At 43.0% G+C, this 14,285-nt stretch overlaps 1 protein-coding gene across 2 annotated transcripts in view; it reads right to left on the reverse strand.

The window, feature by feature from the left end:
* The window catches only part of SEMA4G (semaphorin 4G), a 960,547-nt gene that overhangs the window by 217,884 nt on the left and 728,378 nt on the right, over nucleotides 1–14,285 (reverse strand). For both annotated transcript variants that reach the window (XM_069611666.1, XM_069611665.1), the window contains exons 10-11: nucleotides 14,047–14,191; nucleotides 10,499–10,721 (exon numbers count right to left, since the gene is read on the reverse strand). In XM_069611666.1, coding sequence (XP_069467767.1) covers nucleotides 10,499–10,721; nucleotides 14,047–14,191 — 368 coding nt within the window. The remainder of the gene's footprint in view (nucleotides 1–10,498; nucleotides 10,722–14,046; nucleotides 14,192–14,285) is intronic.

Raw genomic sequence — 14,285 nt, forward strand, 5'->3', positions numbered from 1 at the left:
GGTTCTAGAGCTGCTGGAGGGTCCTCTGGATTTAGTATCTCCCTCTGTTCCCTGGGAGATGTTTAGGGGAGGGATCTTGATTCCCACTTGGAGGTCTTCACCTTCCTTCACTGGTGGAAGATGAAAGGCAGACTATAACTTCAGCCAGAGTCCAATGAGGAGTTGTTCTTGCTACTCCTTGTGAAGTCTTCAGATTATCTGACCAAAAGAGGAGCTCGACGACAGGGATTGGTGTAGACTAAGCCTACCTGAATGAACCAAATCCTGCATCCTCACCAACATTTTCCTGTATGCATGAAGTCATAACCAGAGCGCTTTGCAACAAAAAAGTTAAAGGGGCAAAAACATGCAATACAGAGTACTACCCATCTTCCTGTCTGTTATGATATGATATGATATGGCATTTGTAACGCACCTATACACAAGTGTTTCAAGGCGCGACGAGGCAGGGAGGGGGGAACAAGGGGAAGACAGACAACGATCCTACTAGGCCAGGTGTCATTCAGACCGCGCAAGTGCAGGGGTAGGGGGAAGGGAAAAAGTGCAAGGGGAAGGGGGAGGGATGGGGAGTGCAGTACAAATAAGTAGAATAGAAATAAAATAATAAATAAATAGGGCCAGCTGGTGGCAAGTGCAAAGGAAAGTGCAGACAAGTGCTGGGGGGCGGCTGTAGTGATACAGAGACAGTCCCGCAGTGCAGGGGTTGCCAGGGAGGCAGTGCAAGTGAAGAGTCACTGGGCCCAGGACCGAGGTCGGTGAGAGTGGCCCAGTTGCAGAATCAGTGCAGTTTTGGTGAAGAATTTAGCAGGGGAGAGGGAGAGAGAAAGCAGAAGTGAAGAGGAAGGTTTTGAGGTGCTTCTGGAACCGGAGATGGTTCTCCTCAAGTTTCAGGGAGGCAGGAAGGCTGTTGTGGATCAAAGGGTCTCTCTGGTCAATGGATCTCTCTGTGGTTCCTGATTAAAGCGGCAGGTATCTCTGTTATACCACATACTCCTACCTTCTGAATGGGGCCCCCCTGAGGGGATGACTACTGTGATACACAGACCCAGACATGGCATTTCACTGTCAATCGATAGTAAAGACGGGAGCAGGCTTCAGGTTGACACAGTGCATAAGAACAGTTGTTGGGGTTTCCTGTCTCCTTTGCTAGCCTCTGCAGCCAGGCCCCATGTGGGCCTGTTTGAAGTACATTCTATTAGTATGTTAATTATGTTAATCACTGCCACCATCTACAGAGTGAAAAAAGGACAGGGTGGATCCATGGAGCCTTTCTTAGTTAATAAGGGTGGCCATGGCAGGGTTAAGGTTTGGCCCTCCCCCTTCTGAGATGACATGGTGTACTCCTGGCTGTCATATCCCAACTAAATAGGACGTGGGGGGACTGTGCCTGTAGGCTGTGTCCACCCAGAGTACAAAGGTCTCAATGCGTTTTTGTGTTGCGAGCATAGGAAAATGTATGCAGATTAGCCCTAAACATTTTCTGGAGATTGATCTAGCATCATTGAATTTCATTTAAAAAAATTTAAAAAGCCCAGGTGAGCGCACATCTACTGTGCAGATGGTCGAATTCCGCATAGCCATGTAGTAATAACGGTACACCACCCTGAACGCTCAAGAAAAAACAAACCATACTGCAAAGTACACATACATGAGCAAGAAGTACGACTTTTGGCTCACTCTGGGTCAGATGTAACAATTCTACCAGTGAATTTGTTGAAAGCATGCCACTAACAAGACATAATATGATTTCATAGGTCTGATGTTAGTCACAGGCTATACAGGGCAAGAAAATATGTCTATGGTTTATACCAAGAGCGCCATCAAGTTCATGCATTAGAATGTATGCTAACGATAAAGGTGACCCCATGCTCAGTTGGCATGAACAGAGAGCCCTCACGATGATGCTAGACTCCTGCCGACACCACGTAAGAGGAGATTGTAAGAATACATTAAGGTGTATTTGATATTTGAAAAAGACATGGAAAGTGTAAAGGAATACTTGCAATTCATCAAGCTAAAGCCAGGTGTGGACCCCATAAAACACAACATAAGCCCATTCCCCATATCGGGCAGGGATAAATTACACAAGCTCATAAACCAAATGATTAAAAACGACACCATTAATGTGTGGAATGCATGGAATGGCTCAGTCCGATAGTCATGATCAAAAAGAAGGAAACCGGCAAGTTTAGACTTTGCACAGACCTGCGAGCACTGATGAAGAAATTGTGACTGACAGTTATCCATTACCAAAAATATTCAAACTTTATAATGATGTTGGGCAGGGTAAATCATTTCACAAAAGTAGATGTGTTCAATGCCTATGCTCAGATTTAATAACATTCTGAGTCTAAACATCTTACCGCATTCATAACCCCCAAGGGAGATTTTCAGTTTAATAGAATGTTGTTACACATCTACGGATTCGGTCTTCAACAGCAAAATGCATCATCGTCTCGAGGAAATACATTATGGATATGATTGTATTACATATGGAGAAAAACACAGGATCCCAACCGTATATTAAATAAAGTACTAAAAAGCATGAATGACAAAGGCTTAAGGTTATTCAAGGAAAAATGTCACTTCTTTCAAAGTCAAATCTATTATCTGGTCTACAAAATATCGAGAGATGGGATGAAACCAAAGGAAGATTTTGTGGTAGCCCTCAAAAATGCCCCAAAGTCAGTTAATAGAGACTAACTAAAATCATTCTTTTGCCACACTGATCCTATTGCCAAGTTCATTGAGAATCTTTCCACTCACACTGAGAAGATGAGGATGCTTCTGAAGAAGAGTGAAGATTCTGAGTGGTCTGATGAAGTGCAGCATGCATTTCAAGACATAAAACCGGCTATATTCATGCCCATGCCTGCAACCCTTTGACTCTAACATGATGACCCGTGTCACTGTGGACTCCAGTGCATATGAATTCGGGGCCACCTGATGCAAACCAACCACTTGGAAGACAAATAGTGGCATATGTGTCCACGTTCTTTACCACCTCAGAGCAAAGCCACTCCGTCATTGAGATAGAGATGCTCGCTTGCGTGCCAGCTCCAGCAAACGTTAGCACTTATGTATAGGTAGGAATCGCAACCCCAGGACAGATCACAAACTTCTAATTCATATATTAGGTCTGGCTGTAGCCAAGAGTGTCACACCCAGCAAAACTGAAGAAATTTAGCTTTAAAGCAAGAACATACCACAGAGGGATAATAAACAAGCTGACTGTATGGCAATGCTTCCCATAAAGAGAAATCTAAAGAAAGACTTCTGAAAATTCTTAGATGAGGAATGCATAGTCTCATCAATTGAAGACTTCAAAAAGGAAACAAGAGATGCCATCAGCAAAGAGAAGTGGGTGCATCACCCGATTCACCACGAAAATACCAAGGCGCTACAAAGGTACGTTTTAAATGGCTAACGAGCATAGGGAACGTATCCGCTTCTAAGCAGCTCTATGAAAGGATCGTTGCAGAAGTCATGTAAGAGCAAAATTTAATACTGGGAAATGAGGAAATCATACCTCCTGTGAGTCTGAGGAATGACCTCATTGTAAGAGCACATCATTGGTATTTAGGTAGGTCTCGGGGGATAGCTCAGGGGCAACATGCTCTCCTTGGAAGCAAGACAACACAGAGCACCACAGGTTCAATCTCTGGGTCGGTACTTCGAAACCTCTGGGTATTAAGCGTGTTATAAATAACCTTTCATATCATATCACTCTCAAATAAAGTGAGAGATACGTATTTCTGGCTGGGTATGGATGCTGAAGTACAAAGAAAGGTAAAACAACTACTCAGCATGTCTGCAAGGCGATACAAGACTATTCACTAGAGAAGCACCTATGTGACAGACCTGATCAAGTATGGACAAAGTTCAACTTGGATTTCATTGGTCCCTTGGAATGATGATGAAAAATATGGCGTAGTCCTGATGCACTATCTGTCCAAATGGACTGAACTATATTTGTAGGGCGTATTACTGCTACAACCACTATTAAAACATTAGAGAACATATTCCAAAGGGAAGGATCTCCAACAGATTTAATCACTGATAAGGGAGTACAACTGGCAACACAAGAAATATTAAAATATCTAAAAAGCAAAGGGACTGGGAAGAACCACACAACCCTCTACCACCCCCAGGCCAATAGGCAGGTGGAGTGTGCCAATAGATTCATAGAAGAAAGTTTGCTGTTCGCAGCAGCATCTGTCCTAGAGGGAAAATAAACTTCAATCCACAAAATGACCCCTAACACTTCATAGGACTCACTCCTTTTGATCTAATGAGAGGACGCAGCGGGAGATCAGAATTATTTATGAGCTGGATCCTAGCAATAAGTGAACCCAAAGACAGTGACATACAAAAAAACAAGATGTAAAATGAAGATGAAACAATTTCACATGAAAACAAAATATGACTGAACACGTAGTAAATGCCCCTAGCATTCAAGTGTGCGGCCGAGTCAAGTCAAAAATGGCAGCACAGAACAAGGATACGTTATCTAGACCTAATCCACCACAATTGGTGAGTAAGACCAGTAAATATTATGTGGTGGCAGAGTATTTCAGATGCTGGCATGGAGAGAGTGATGCTATTTGAAAGGGATAAAGTTGCAGACGCACAGGAGGAAGATGAACAGAGTCAGGAGCACGGAGGAGAACCCTTCAATGAATCATCAGTTATTACAGCCAGAAGTACCTTCAGTTCAGAGATCTGAGATGTGAATTCCAGAGTGAACCATGAATCAACCACCAGGAACTCTGGCATTATCGACATTAGCACTAATATGATTCCACAGTAGGAACACTAAATAACATTAGCACCCTACGCGGGGGAGCCAGCCAATCACGTGGCTAGGAATGCAGGCTTCCCCTGCCAACACCCACTTACCTGATTGCACCAGTGGGGATCCGCCGCTGCAGCTCCTTTCCCCGTGTGGCCACCATGGAAATGGAAGAGGGACTCCGTATGGAGCCGCGCCTTCCAATTCCCTGGCAGCCATGTTGGTACAGTATTTTCTCTCTGAGAATGGGACACAGTGAGGCGTTCTGTTTACGGAGGGAAAACACTTTTTTTTTCTTTTTTCAAACATTTAGCATCCATTACATGGATGCTAATGGTGATATGCCCTTCAGTGGCTGGACTCACCCTATGGGTAACGGCCCGCTTCGCATGGGCCCTTAACTTGGGCGGCGAGCCGTTACCCACAGGGTGGGCCCGCCACCTCGGGGCATATCGCCTCAATAGCGAGAAGAGTGTGCACCAAAAAGGAGATATAAGGATATATATCAATGGCACAATACAGTTATTTGGTGCAAACCACTATACAACCCATGCACAAGGATGGATATAAATACATGAGAAAAAAGATGGTCACACCTGCGTAGGTCTACTATTGCTTACATGCAACATTAATTCTTTTACTGCAAGAGTAAATAATGGAAGATAGCTTGAAATTGTGAATCAAGGCATTTAATACAAGTTCAGGCAGACCGTGATTGGCAAGTGCATTTTGGACGAAACAGGCCCTTCAACAGGGCGAAGTCTGGCTTGAGAGATTGCCAAGTACACCTCACATGATTGGATGGACGTCTAAAATGTGGTGTGGCTTGAAGAACAACCAAGTAAGGCCAACCCTTAGTGAAGGCTTGTACAAGTTATGGTCTTGTAGAATGACTTGTTTGTTACATGCACACTGAGGCACATGTTAAGAAAGCTGCAAATGGGTGAAGATCTCTAAATGGCACCAAGTAAAACAAATGAGACATAAAGTAACAATAAATGGTATGGAACACCAGACAATCAGGCATGACCTGTACATTGTTCAGGAAACCTACGGACAAGAACACTCTGCTAGACTACAAGAGTTAACATCCCCGGAGCACAAGGGGCAATCTTCCCCAAGGCCAATGTTTGAGAATTTCTAGGAACTGCACATCTTTGGCTGGCATGAAACATAATGCAGTAATACTTGATACCAGTCTGTTGGCTCGAGTATACCCCAAGACGTTTATAAACCATTCATGCAAGTGAGCCAGATACAGCCCCACGGAATATCTTACCATACCTAGAGTGAAATCACAGCACACCGACAAAATGACGTGTCACCACTTTTTGTCCCTCAGTCTACCACATGAAGACACACCCTTGTTTGCCCTCAAGCGATCGAGAAACCTCAGGGACAATTTGGTCCACTCCCAATATAGCAAAAACAAAAAACCTTTGACCACTTGGAATCTGTGACCCTTTGTGGGCCATTACCCTTGCAGAAATTGTTCGGTCTGCAGATTTACTAAACAAATAGAATGTTTCCTCATTAATAACTTAGAGTGCTGCCTAATGAAATGACTAACTGTAAGAGCTGCCATGCTGTGAACTGTATTCAATGTGCCTGTGAAAAGAGGTACATGGGTCAAACTATGAGAGTTCTCAACATGCGTATCTCGAATGGTCCCCCATCAGGTGCAGAACCCTTAATGCACCCCTAGTACATCAGTACATTGATATGAACCACTCCCCTGAGGTCTGGTGGGTTCTAGAAAGGGTGTCCAACAGCTCCAATCCCGAACGAGCCCTGCTTCACAAGTTAGCCAGATGGGGCCACCACTTTCAGACCCCAATTTCAGGTCCCAATTAAGATTTTCAGCCAAAACACAGGATGCCACCGGAGGACATTGTTGCTTTTATGCATGCGTATTCTCCCCACTCCCTTTTTCCACTTAACACCTGTGAATACGACTAACAGATACCTCTCCCTCCATGGAATATATGGAGGTAGGTCTTGAATATTTCTTTGAAAATTTTTTCAACATCCACATTATAGCTCTAACATGATGGTAAGTTGTATCAGTCTCTGCGTACATAGAGCACGTTGTTTCCCCTCCTCATTTGACTCTGGTACACAATATCAAGTCTGTGACATCACAACACAATGACGTCAGCACGCTCTGACATCATTGGCTGCGACCAGCAAGCAAATCAAGTTTCTCCTGACATAAGGCATTCCTCATACCTGGAGCTAGGTAAGTGCCACACCGGGCAACTTTTGAATCCACTGCCACTTGATCCATATGTAAGGTAAGAGAGACTCCCCCGCCGAAGCTGTGGCACCCTGTTTTTTCGGAGCAACTCAGTTTCCGCTCAACCCAATAGATTTTCTAACCATGGATATCTAGCGCACTTCTCTTGTACTAACCTTTAGATCGTCCCAAGACATCCCGTGCCACTGCACAAAGTCTCCATATCTAAAAGGTAGGTGCATGTGTGCTTCTCAGCACCCTGTTCTCTTTCACGTTATACTGGTTGTTTAATGTCCAGCTCTAATTTGGCATACATACCATGTTCCCACAAGAATTCCTTTGTTGAATCTTACTGGCAGATATTTTCCTCGAGATATATTTCTCAACACGTTCCATTACTGCGCATAGTGAGACGGATGACATCCCTATTTAGATGAGCGCCCTTTTCTTTTTACTTTATTTTCCTGGTTTTCATTTTTATAGCTGCTTCCTTTCTCTTTCCCACATCTACATATTTCTGACTCTGCCCCTTTCTTTTGCTCATTCAGGGTCCATATCACACAAGCCTGGTCCTGAGGAAGGCGCGTTACCATTTGATGCCGAAACATCTCTGATGTAGACTGTGGCCTTTAATCACATTGGTAAACATTTGCCTCACTGCCCCTCTCAACTTGTTTGCAGCGGTGGCTCTGTTTGGTGTGTGCCAAGGATGAGCACGAGGGCCTATAACTACCCATTTGAGTCCTAGTTTCTTATGCAAGACTTTTTCCTTGTTTACTAAATGAATTGGACCTACAAGAATTTATGTGTTTACCTGTTTCTGAATTAGACAAATGTATGTTTTCCGAATGATACATCTTCTCTCAATCTTTATATATAAAGCTAAATGTGTGTATGTGTGTATGTTTGTCAGCCTATACAAATCCACACCGTTGAACCGACGTCTGGCATGGATTCCTCTTTTGTCTGGGCAAAATCGTAGTCTATGTTTGGATGCAAAAATATTTTATTTCAAAGTTTTTTTGATGTGTGTGTGTGTACGTTTGTCTGGCTATACAAATTCACACAGTTGAAGCCACTGCTACCAAATTTTGCATGGATTACTCATTTGTCTGGAGCAAGAATGTAGTCGATGTTTGGATGCAAAAAATTCACTCCATACACACCCTCATTTACTGATTCTCACCCAGATTCACTACAGTAGGTACTAGAAGAAGGCACAATTTGGAAAAGTGTCTGAAGCAAAAGGTTTGATGTGTTGGTTATTCCTTTGCAATGTATTACTACTGTATACAGTTCGAAAGTGTTTATTAAAGCATTTTGAAAGGTAATTCAATTTTATTTTGGCAAGTTTTCATTTACGAGAAGAGAGCACAATCAATCAATCTTTCTTGGACATTTTCTCAAATGTGCTGAGGCCATTGAGTGACTGAAACATGCCGCACAAAAAACAAACATCACTTGGAAAAGCTCCATCTGATGCAAAGCGAAAATCAATATCAAGGGCTTCTGTAACACAACAACACACAGCAGCACGACTTGCCGTCCAGAGGACAAGATCAACTTTCTCCAGGGCAAATGAGACGCCAGAGCAAACTGAAGCAAGACTTGTTAACAAGAGGACACGAGCAACATCCTCGATGGGTACATGAGACACTAGAGCAAACTCAAGCAAGACTTGCCGACAAGAGGACAAGAGCAACATCCTCCAGGGCACATGAGGACATGGCAACACGGGTACCCCAGCTTGTGCTTTGTAAATATGTACATTTGTCTGAGTGCTATTTTTGGTGATACATGAATTTATCGGTGTCAATACTGTTTCCTGGCACTTGTACTATGTCAAAGCCAGTGGAACACGCTTTTTTGCAATCTTTTTCCTTCTGATTTATCTAATTTTTCATGTGGATTCAGAATTTTCTGATATTTTGCTATGATAATGTGGTAGACGGTGCTTCCATTAATTGTGACTCAAATTGTGGATTTGGAATAATTTGTTCTGTAGGGCTACTCCCACCCTGTTGTAGGCAGGAATGGGTGGAAATCATAAACCACATTACATTTTTGCCAAGGGTGAAAAATCACATCTCTTATTGGTTCATGGCCCACCCCCAAGATCAACAAACGTGGTTCAATTTGCTGTATAGTCTCCAATACAGGAGTTCTCGCATATACCCTTAGTCCCCGGGATTGCATGGTATAATCAATAGCATGTTGGAGCTTTCCCCAAAAGTCCCTCATACGCTGTTGATGATCCCTCATTAAGTGGCTGACAATCTCAGCAAGAACTTGTAGGATCTCAACGCAGCACCCATGTGGGGGAGACCGGCCCGGTGATGTTCAGTCAACAAAAAAGTCTATTGTCTTTGAAGACAGGTGCCCCTGACACAGACTATTGGAAGTACTGGCAAGCTCGGACTGGGCTAAAAGGCAACAGTGCAATACTAAAAGGACCAGCCTAAGAGCATGGTGACACAGTCTATTGGAAGTATTGCAAAGCAAGCTTGGACTGGCATAAAAGGCAATAGGCCAATATCAACGGGACCGGCCTAAGAACGTGGGCCAGTTTAACTTGCAGCTGGTATTTTTAATGTGGTTAGTCTGCATTATTTGTTATAAAAGCTCATACAGCTGTTTCCGGGGACCACTTAAAGAGTGCATTGCAAACGGACCTGATAATCAATTTACGAATAAGGCTATTTTTATTTTTTGGAGCCCAGCCTTATTTTTTCAGACCAGCCTGGAGGAAGCAATGTGGAAACCTTTTATGTCCCAGAAAAACACTGCTACTATTCTGCAATTATGTGGGCTCCAGCAGGGAACCCGGGCCCGGGGGGCAGCGCTACCTAATCAGAGCTCCAGCAGGGAACAGTGCCCGGGAACACCTGCCTCCCCACACCAAATTAGACTGCAGATAGAACACGGGGGTTCTCTGGCTCTTTTCTCCTGTTGATTTTCCCTTGATTGTCAGAAGTGAGCTGCAATGATGACTGCATAATGCAACTGACTTGGTAATTAGGAGGGAACAGACCATTTTTAGGCAAAACCGACACATTCCTAAATTACGAGTTGGGTGTTGATTGTAAATCTGGTGGTCGTTTCCAAATTTCACCATCAAGGCAGAAATGGATCAAAAAAAAAACGAATTCCAGAGTTTATTACCGGTGGGGGAGGCATTGCTGGAAGACCACTGGAGGTATTACGAAAATACCACCTTCGCTAGTGGTAAACTCTGAATTAGGCAGATTTCCTAAAATACCAGATTTCCAGAAATAACACTGGCCGCAGTGTTAATTTCCTCCGGTTGTATTTTATGAAAATCTGCCCAACTTGTAATCATCACCTCCTTATAATCACCTGAATATGAGCATGTTGCACAATCACCTAATTATGGAATGTCCCAAAATGTGCCCACACGTAAAATAGTAACACAAGCTTTTTACTAAAAAGGGAAAAAGCAGGCCACTCACCCGTTCCTATGAAAAGGACGTCATAGCTGTGCCCATCTAGTGCCGCCACTCTGTCCACTGCCAGTCTGGTGTAGACCACGTGATTCTTCATGAGCAATGGCATCTCGCCCACCGGCCTCACCTCGTTGTGCATCAGTGGGTGGACTTTCACAAAGGAAACAACGGCGTCGGGGAGGTCCAAGGAAGTGTTGTAGCCTTGCTCCCGGAAACTATTGGTGATGCACTGTGCAAAGTGAAAAGAGGACAGGGTGAAGAATATGATATCGTTTATCATTAGGCATAGCCGACCACACACCATATCACAACCACGCGCATCGCACCCACAGCAGTGCATGCTGACGGGTACAGAGGTCAGTATGCAATGTTGCATTTCATGCCTATTTGCAGAGCAGGAAAAGACCCTTTTTGCAACGTCTTGCTAAATGCCAATTACATCTGGTGAGCTGGCCCACTCAGACGCCCTAAGTGCTTGGTAACAGAGGGCAGATGCACACTGTAGAAATGCCACACAACCTAACATGACATAACCTGGCATAACATGTCTGGTGTATAAGAAGCATGACATCCTTGATTGCCTTCTGGGTCTGCCGATGGCCAGGTATGGGCTGAGTGTCCTATCCTGGCTATCGCATACAAAAGACAAAAGTCAATGCACAGGTTGCAACATTGAACACGCAATTAATGAGGGAAGACCAGACTTTGCATGTAGGATAACTATATACAAATGTTTAATATAAGCAGTAGCATTGACGTTATATGACACCTATAATAACTAAGTAATGATAATAATAATAATGATGTTTTATTTACATAGTGCCTTCATACAAAGTGCTTCAAGTACTTTGGGACTCTCTCCTGCCACACTATTTGTAGAAACTGGCTACGTGAGGCTCAGATGAACACGAAACACTCCCCTTTCTCGTTCTCTTTAGTGGCTTAAAGATTTCCAAAAACCAAAGTAACAGGTGTTCCGATGCCCACCCCTCACTACTTGACCCCTCTGTTCTCCTTCCCTTTTAAAAGTGCTTCATGTTGTGTTTCCCTTTCATTAAAATACATCACGCTGATACTTTGGGATGTATAATTTGGGTTTAATCATAGGAGCCCCCAGGAGGCCAGCGTCTTTACAGCAACATCTTCGTGTATGGTTCCATCAACATTCTGGAACGATACACGAAGATGTTGTCATAGTTACATTTCAGATTCTAATCATAAACAGCAACTCTATAGGCATACCTCTACAGACATGTATTAACTATAACAATATCCTCACACTTCAATATGTCCTTTGAACACAGGGCGGGATAAACAAATCCTATTTTAAAACGAGGTCATGTACTACTAGAGTTGTCCTTCCTTTGTTTTCACCATTGTACAATGACATCCATCAAGTGCCCTGACCACTTGATTTTTTCCTCGAGGGGTATCTGGCGGAGCTAATGCAGGATGTGTGCTTGCCGCTCCGTGTCCTGCCCCTCACCCCCCACCCCCCGCACCTCAGACATGCATACATGCAAGGAGATCCATAGCTGGTAAATTGATCACCTCTGAAGCAAAATGATTGGGTTCTACCACCTCATGCAACAATCTTGCACCAACTAGCACATTTTACGGAATGGCGCCCCATACCCTTAGTCTTGTCTTTTTTGGTATTGGTTTGGACACTTAAAGATGGGCACAATCGCCTTGTCAGGTTTTGTATTGCTGTTACATAGTTCCCACCATGATCCATTCCAATCTGTAGGTGCTTATCCGGTCCAGATTTTTATACTGAACTGTGATAATTATCACTAATGTTTTACTTGATGACTTGTTCAATTCTCACTAATAATATTTTGCTCTATACAAATACATAATAATTTTAGAAGGTTTTAATTGTTTAGAAAAAATGACTAAATTGATAAAAAATTATTTACAAACAAATCAAATTGGGATATACATTGCATGCATAAAATATATATATATATATATATTTCGAATGAACATTTTCAAATGCCTTTTTGTCGAAAAAAAAATGTGGAATATATATTTTTTAATTTATATGTTTTTTTGGGTTTAGTTAGTAAATAAATGGTAAATAAAAAAAAACAGGTTTTTTTTCCAGCGTTTTTCATTCGAGAAAAAGGCATTCGAAATTGTGACATTCGAAAATGTCACTATAAAATATATATATATATATATATTTACACACACACACACACACAAAGCAATAATGTGTACTTTGCAGAATCGTTTTGCATAATATGAGTGAATGTTGATGAATGAATGGATCTTTGCTTAGAAATATGTTTGTTGAACTACACATGGCAACGAATGCCAAATGACTCGCTGATTAGTTTATTGTGCTGAAATGTGTTGGATATATGAATGGTAGCTACTATATATTTGCCGTTCATAAATACATAACAATTGGAATGTAGCCTCTACATCTGATGTTTAATTGTGGCAGAATTTGAGAAGAGTGTTTACGATTAGAATTGTTGTGTTGGCAATCCCCCCTTGATGCCAAACACGCTTAGAACATACCTTTGTTTCTACAGTTCGGGTCTGTATTCCACCTTAATGGGTCCACATGCACCCAAGCTACCACAAACCATTCCCTGTCCCCTTCTACATCACCCCATTCCTATTTCGGTGGCTTTTGCACACTTTCCCATTCCCGTGTCTTCTTCCCACTCATTTCCCTACACAGTGTTAGGGCACGGTATGCCAACCTTCAGACAAGTCAGGTGCTCCTCACTGTGGCAGTGATTTTGTGCAGTAGAACAGTCTTGTAACATAACACATGTATTACACATGCTAACCCTCGGGAATTTCATTGTACTGTGAATCCTTTTTGCAGTAAGGGTCTCATCGCAGACCATGTTAGAAAATCTGTGTTTTGATTAAACAAACCCATAAGTGGCACTGATTAGATATAAATAGCCTGTAGGGATCTGCAACCTACGTTCTTCAGATGTGTTCTGACCACCATTCCCATGATCCCTCACCAATAAATAGTCTGGCTAGTGCTGATGGGAGCTGCAGTCCAAAACATTTGGGGAGCCAAAGGCAGACGACCCGTGGCCCATCGACATTGTATGGATAATTCCAAAGCGAAACAACCAGTGGAGACATTTCGCCAACTCCACGGGGTAGTGGAAGTGGCATCACTTAAACTGTGTCCCCCCAATAACATTACAGAAGGGGACATCACATAACATGTTACTGTTGATTATTTCATCAATCTTATTCGTAGAGGTTGCAGCAGGGAGATAAACAGTGAATGACAACAGTTGAATGGCGCAAGGACGTGGATTTAGGCGTCTTAACAAAAAAAGCCAATGGATCAGGAGTCAGACTAGTTGAATCATAGAGGTTGTAAAGTAGTTTACAGAGGTTTCAAGCAGCAACATAGAATTAGTGATGTCTGCCCCTTCAGCTCCAAAATGACAGCTGTGGTAACAACACGCGGTCAATCTTTAAAGGAAATATGGGGTTTAGGTCACATAAAGCAGAGGGTAAACATTCAGTGCTTCAAGCTACTGATGGGAGTAGGGGAGACTTACCGAGCCTGGCCTGGGACTCGGGACATCTTTCTCGAACCGGGACCATTTCCGGAAAGCTTCTTGGTACTCCATGTAGGGCCCTTCAAAGGCCTCCTGCATCTGAGAAATGCTGTACTGGCAGATTGCAGACGCTTCCATGTTCCTCCTGTGGAGTAAGAACACAGATGCACATGACTCTCCTATGTCACTCACAGAAGCCGGCATAAGAAGTAGTATGACCTAGAACCTCAGCAGGGGTG

Source organism: Ambystoma mexicanum, chromosome 8 (genome assembly GCF_040938575.1).
Source record: "Ambystoma mexicanum isolate Mex_15411 chromosome 8, UKY_AmexF1_1, whole genome shotgun sequence".
In the NCBI taxonomy this organism is placed as follows: Eukaryota; Metazoa; Chordata; class Amphibia; order Caudata; family Ambystomatidae; genus Ambystoma; species Ambystoma mexicanum.